The sequence below is a fragment of the Pyxicephalus adspersus genome, chromosome 6 (genome assembly GCF_032062135.1).
Source record: "Pyxicephalus adspersus chromosome 6, UCB_Pads_2.0, whole genome shotgun sequence".
Lineage (NCBI taxonomy): Eukaryota > Metazoa > Chordata > Amphibia > Anura > Pyxicephalidae > Pyxicephalus > Pyxicephalus adspersus.
The window spans coordinates 108,081,307-108,087,998 of record NC_092863.1 but is presented as its reverse complement, the minus strand read 5'-3'; the positions used below and the strand labels follow the sequence as shown (position 1 = coordinate 108,087,998).

At 52.2% G+C, this 6,692-nt stretch overlaps 1 protein-coding gene across 1 annotated transcript in view; it reads right to left on the bottom strand.

The window, feature by feature from the left end:
• The window catches only part of NPR2 (natriuretic peptide receptor 2), a gene marked incomplete at its 3' end in the record, with an annotated part of 33,879 nt that extends 28,216 nt beyond the window's left edge, over nucleotides 1–5,663 (bottom strand). The window contains 1 exon segment of the mRNA XM_072413639.1: nucleotides 4,791–5,663. Within this exon segment, the coding sequence (XP_072269740.1) occupies nucleotides 4,791–5,514 (724 nt within the window).
• Nucleotides 5,664–6,692: the final 1,029 nt, after the last annotated feature.

Sequence of the window (6,692 nt, the reverse complement as noted above, 5' to 3'; positions counted from 1 at the left end):
AATTCTTATATTTAATCCAGTTACCACTCATCCAATCACAACATTCACCCAGGTCATGTGACAGGTGGGAAATGAAATGCTGAAATATCATTGTTCTTCCCATTGGCATTGGAGACTCCTCGGCCCAGGAACATTAAACACAATAACACCTGAGAAATGCATTGCAATTAAGGAATTCTGAAGTGACGTTACCATTGGCTGAGGGGCCATTTTAGCCGGCCCAAAGTGCATGGTTTAGAATTTCCTCAGCCTGATGAATCAGAGCCCCGGTGTAGTCGGAGGTCCCCCTGCACTCCCCATGTTATTGTACAGCACTAAGAGCAATGGAATGTCTGCCCTGCACTGTGGCTGCCATCACAAACAATCCCCCATTCACAGCCAACAGCTGCATGGAGGAATACCGGCTACATGGCACACTCCATGCATTCACAGGCCCAGCACGGGCCAAATCAGGAAAAGCATGCTCCCCTCTCCCACATGTCAGGGCAGGAAAGGGTTACATTTCCCCTATTCCCCAGATCAGGGCAGGAAAGAGTTGCATCACCCCCATTCCCCAGACCAGGGGAAAAAAAGGTTTACACTCCCATTCCCCAGGACAGGAAAGGGCTACATGCCCCCTATTCTCCAAGTCAGGGCAGAGAAGGGTTAAGTCCCCCAATTCCCCAGGGCAGGAAAAGGGTTACATACCCCCATTCCCCATTCCCCTGGGCATAAAAGGGTTACATGCCCCTATTCCCCAGATCAGGACAGGAAAGGGTTACATGCCCCCACTACCCAGGTTGGGACAAGAAAGGGTTACGATCCCCAGGGCAGGAAAGGGCTACATGCCCCCCATTCCCCAAGTCAGGGCAGAAAAGGGTTAAATGCCCCAATTCCCCAGGGCAGAGCAGGGCAGGAAAGGGTTGCATGCCCCCATTCCCCTGGGCACAAAAGGGTTACATGCCCTTATTCCCCAGATCAGGACAGGAAAGGGTTACATGCCCCCACTACCCAGGGCAGGAAAAGGTTACATGCCCCCATTCCCCAGGGCAGGAAAGGGTTACATGCCCCCATTCCCCAGGTGTGTGTGGGGGGATCAGACAGACAGGTGCCGACTCTCAGGCTGAGCCTACAGCTCATGGGCAAAATATGTGTCAGGAAAAGGGGGAGGGGCACGTGGGGGTAACAGACCACATGGGGCACATTCTACATAACCACAGGTGTGGGGGGGGGGGGATTCCTGAATGTGGCCCCCTGAACACCTCTTCTATGGAATGACGTCATTTCATGGGCTCTATACCATGGTGGTCGGCAGAAACCCTTTTCCCCTTTTATTTCGGGGAATTTCACTCTCCGGCCATGACGTCACAGGTGACTTTTCCTGGAATTATTCCCGTCTGGAGAATTCCCTTCCTGCAAACGTTTACCACAGCTGTGGCCCCCACTACCTCCTGAATGAGAGCCCCAGAGGTATATATGGGACCCCTGTGAGCTGTATATGGTACATAAGGGGCCCCTATGAGGTATATATAGAATAAATCGGGCCCCTGTGAGGTGTATATGGTATATATGGGGCCCCTGTGAGGTGTATATGGTATATATGGGGCCCCTGTAAGGTGTATATGGTATATATGGGGCCCTTATGAGGGGTATATGGAATATATGGGACCCCTGTGAGGTGTATATAGTATATAAGGGGTCCCTGTGAGGTGTATATACTAAATATGGGGCCCCTGTGAGGTAAATATGGTATATATGGGGCCCCTGTAAGGTGTATATGGTTTATATGGGGCCCCTGTAAGGTGTATATGGTATATATGGGGCCCCTGTGAGGTGTATATGGTATATGTTGGGCACCTATGAGGTGTTTATGGTTTATTTGGGACCCCTGTGAGGTGTATATAGTATATATGGGGCCCCTGTGAGGTGTATATGATTTTTATGGGGCCCTTGTGAGGTGTATATGGAAAAAATAGGGCTCCTGTGAGGTGTATATGATTTATATGGGGCCCCTGTGAGGTGTATATAGTATATATGGGGCCCCTGTGAGTTGTATATGGAATATATGGGGCCCCTGTGAAGTGTATATGGTATACATGGGGCCCCTGTGAGGTGTATATTGAATATATAGGGCCCCTGTGAGGTGCCTGTGAGGTCTATATGGTATATATGGGGCCCCTGTGAGATGTATATGAATATATGGGGCCCCTGTGAGGTGTATATGATTTATATAGGGCCCCTGTGAGGTGTATATGATTTATATAGGGCCCCTGTGAGGTGTATATGGAATAAATATGGCCCCTGTGAGGTGTATATAGTATATATGGGGCCCCTGTAAGGTGTATATGGTTTATATGGGGCCCCTATGAGGAATATAAAGTACACTGTTAAACTTAACACAACCAAGGCAGCAGCCTGGGGCCCAGGGGACCCCTAATTGCCTAAACCCCTATCATCGTAAAGCTCACTCCAACCTACCCCCGACCCCTAACAGTGACCCTTAACCCCCACCCTATCTCTAACCAGCTAACTCCCCCAACATTTACTGTAAAGCCACCCCAACTATGCCCCCATTCCCTAACCAGCTACCCCCATTCCCTAACCACCTACCCCCATTCCCTAACCACCTACCCCCATTCCCTAACCAGCTACCCCCATTCCCTAACACTACCATAATGCTTACACTAATACTAACTGCAGCCCTGATGTCAGAATTACCCCATCAGCTGGGCACAAGGAATGTGACCCCCCGATTCATACGAGCAGATCTTCTGCCAATTTCATTCTCAACCAACCAATCAGATTCATATTCCAATTGTAACTGAAATCCCAAAATACTGCACAGTCCATGCTCTGCCGCTCCAATCATTTTACCCGGATGGAAGGTGATCTGAAATCTGATTGGATGTATTTATCAATTAAACACATGGGGACAGAGGCACTGGGGTGCAGTACAGGGGCAGAAAGAATTGGGGTCCCCAGCAGGGGTGGTGTATTTGGGGTCCCCAGCAGGGGCAGTGTATTTGGGGTCCCCCAGCAGGGGCGGTGTATTTGGGGTCCCCCAGCAGGGGCGGTGTATTTGGGTGTATTTGGGGTCCCCCAGCAGGGGCGGTGTATTTGGGGTCCCTCAGCAGGGGCAGTGTATTTGGAGCCCCCAGCAGGGGCGGTGTATTTGGAGCCCCCAGCAGGGGCAGTGTATTTGGAGCCCCCAGCAGGGGCGGTGTATTTGGAGCCCCCAGCAGGGGCGGTGTATTTGGGGTCCCCCAGCAGGGGCGGTGTATTTGGGGTCCCCCAGCAGGGGCGGTGTATTTGGGGTCCCCAGCAGGGGCAGTGTATTTGGGGTCCCCCAGCAGGGGCGGTGTATTTGGGGTCCCCCAGCAGGGGCGGTGTATTTGGGGTCCCCCAGCAGGGGCAGTTGTGCCCAGCCCAGTGTGCTATCACATCATACAATGAGTGCACAGACAGCGCAGTCAGCACTCAGCTGATCACTGAATCCTTCTATCAGACCCAGAGGAGAAGGATCAATAGACAGATTGCTGTCCTTATGTCGGGCCCCTTGGGGGAGGGGTGACTGGTGAAATGCTCAGACGGATTTCCCGTTCACAGGACCAGACCGACCATCCAGATATCAGATGCCGCCATCTTCCCCAGAAATCGGTTTCTTTCTGATACTTGTAAGGATTTCCATAGGAGTGACTCCACCCTATTATGTATACTGGGGCCCCTCGGGGGTGGAGCTTACACTTTTAGTGATTTGAAGCCTCCGTCCTGGGTGACACATCACAGAACGTAGATTGGACAGATCGGCTAGATGATTGTGAGGTCAGTGAACGACCATTGTCCCCGGTCAGGGGATTGCTAAACATCACTGGACCCCCGTACACGCCAGATGTTCACTTGAAATAATCGGGGCCATTGGTGACAATTATCTAACATGTATGGAGCTGAATCTGAATAGATTGTACAATCAGATTGTAACGTTTCCTCAGATTTACATCACCAACCAACATCAATACACAACCAATAACAACCAACCTCAGCAATCTCAGCAACCACCATCGGCCTCCATTCACCTCTATTCACTGCATCCAATCACCGCCATTCACCCCATTCTCCACCTCCATTCACCTGCATTCACCAGTCTTTGTCCCCGTCAATAATTGGACAATACCGATAGAAGAGCCGGTGATGTCATCACATGTAGCGGCCACCTTGCTGCTATGAAAAGGCTGCCAGTGGCTTCATCAGGCCCCAGAACCCTTCTACCCCCAAGGGTCCGGGGCCCATGGATTGCCCTCCCCCCGCTCTGTACACAGGGGGATAAATTCTGACACTGGTGAGGGTGACGTCATGAAGGTCACCATAACACAGCAACATGAGACAGCAAATACACCCAACATGGCCCCAGAACTTCCCACATTCCCCATGGGTACAAACCCCGGGGAGGGACCCCCAACATCATACCTGAACCCCCGACCATTGGCACCTCCTGACACCCCAGAGGAACCAAAACCTCTAACAAGCCGGGTCAATGGATGGAGTGGCCCCAAAATACACAGAAAGTCCTCTGATACGCATGTGAAGGTTTACCCTATTCCACAAGAGAATTCCCCCAGATGCCCACAAAGATTCACCCTCTCCACAAAGATTCACCCTCTCCACAAAGATTCACCCCCTCCACAAAGATTCACCCCCTCCACAAAGATTCACCCTCTCCACAGGTGCCACCCTTCCACACCTACACAGCCCCCCCTACTGGCCAGGACCCCACAGGAGGACACACATTGCACAATATATTGGTGGCCACTTACCTCTGCCATTGTTCTGGATGAATTGGATGACGTTGGCCATGTCGTCATCCTCGGGGTAAGTTTGGTAGCGGACGGTCAGGTTGTTGAGGGCCTCCAGGGCCAGGAATACCCCCTCGATGATGAAGTAGTGGGGTCGGTCATCCTTCTTCACGTCGTGGTAGACCAGAGCCGCCCTGGAGGTCCAGTTGAAATGCTCGTGGAGGTGAGACACAAATTCCCCCAATTTGTTTGCCGTGGGCCCCGTCCTCACCGTCGTGTTGTACTGATCATCGTCGGGTTTGAAGCCGGACGCCAGGGCTCCGGCCGTAACCAGTGGAAGGCGCCAGTGGGTGGCGAAGCGGGCGACGGAGGCGGTGGGGTAAACGCAGCCCGGACCGAAGAGAACATCAGGGTTGTGGTAGAGCTTCAGGTCCACGGCATTGAGAGGGGCCACATATTCCGAGCAGGCCCCGTCCAGCTCCGAGGTCAGGAAGATTATTTTGATCTGATACCCCGGCAGGAGCTGAAGTTCATTCTGTGCCCTCTCCACCGCCATATGCAATGCCGGGGACACCCGGGGCCACGACCAGGCATAGCGCAGGTTGCCCTCAGGTAGCACCACAGCCAATGTCAATGTGCGGTTGTTGGTGGGATGGCAGGACGGAGGAAGGCAGGACAGCAGAAGAAGGAGAAGGAAGGTGGGCAGAGCGCCGGGCACAGGACAATCCAATATTGGCATGGCCATCTGGAAGAGGAACACGCGTGTCTTAGTCACGTATGTAGACCGGCCATTACCCTCCACACCCAACGTCACACGGGGCCTCCCCAGACAGGACACAGCTATCCCGGAGCCCAGACACGACTGCTATGAGGAGTGCTATGAGGAGTGCTATGAGGAGTGCTATGAGCCTCCTCCTACAGCCCCCTCACCTCTCTCCAGATGTCACAAACACCAAGACATGGGGTATGACGCCCCCTACAGGCAACCTGACACTACTGCGCCCCATAACCAAAAACTCCTGGAATGGGATCCAGGCTAAAAACAGAACTCAGACTTATCTCCTGTATGGGGACGGGAACTACAGTACCCTCCCCCTGCTGCGGGGGATGGTGTCTCCATATAAAGGGACTACAATACAACCTCATATAGGAAATAATTGTGTCTCCATATACAGGGAGTACAGAACGTCTAATCTCGTGTATGGAGATGGGGACTACAATACCCTCCCCCACCTGGAGGAAACGTGTCCCCATATACAGGGACTACAGACGCCTAATCTCCTATATTGAGACTGAACTACAATACCCTCCCCCTGCCGGATGACTGTGTCCCCATATACAGGAACTACAATACCCTCCCCCTCCAGGGAAAAACATGTCACCATATATAGGGAGTACAGAACACCTAATCTCCTTTATGGAGACAGGGACTACAATACCCTCCCCTGCTGGGGGAGGGGCTGTGTCTCCATATACAGGGACTACAATTCCCTACCTGCACTGGGAGGAGTCATGTCACCATATACAGGGACTACAGATCCCAACCAACGGTGACAACACTTTTTTTACATTGAGTGTTGTCACGCTATGGCAGGAAGTGTATTATTGGCAGGATCACCAGGTGAATCAAATTCTATCCCCATCCTTCTTATCCTTCCCTGGGGGTTCTATATGGAAAGGTTGCTGCCCAGTAATTGCTGTCACTGTGATAATATTTACCCCCCACTGAAACTTCTGCCTGGAATGGAGGTGCCATGCTGCCTCCTGCTGTTCATCTATGGTATTACACTCTCTGGAGGTTCTGATTTCTATGATTCCTAGCATTGTTGGTGCCGGCGGTGACACCTATCCTGTGCCCGGGTAACCACCACCCTGTGCCTGGCACTGCCAGCATTTTGGGTGAACACATTCATACTAATCCTA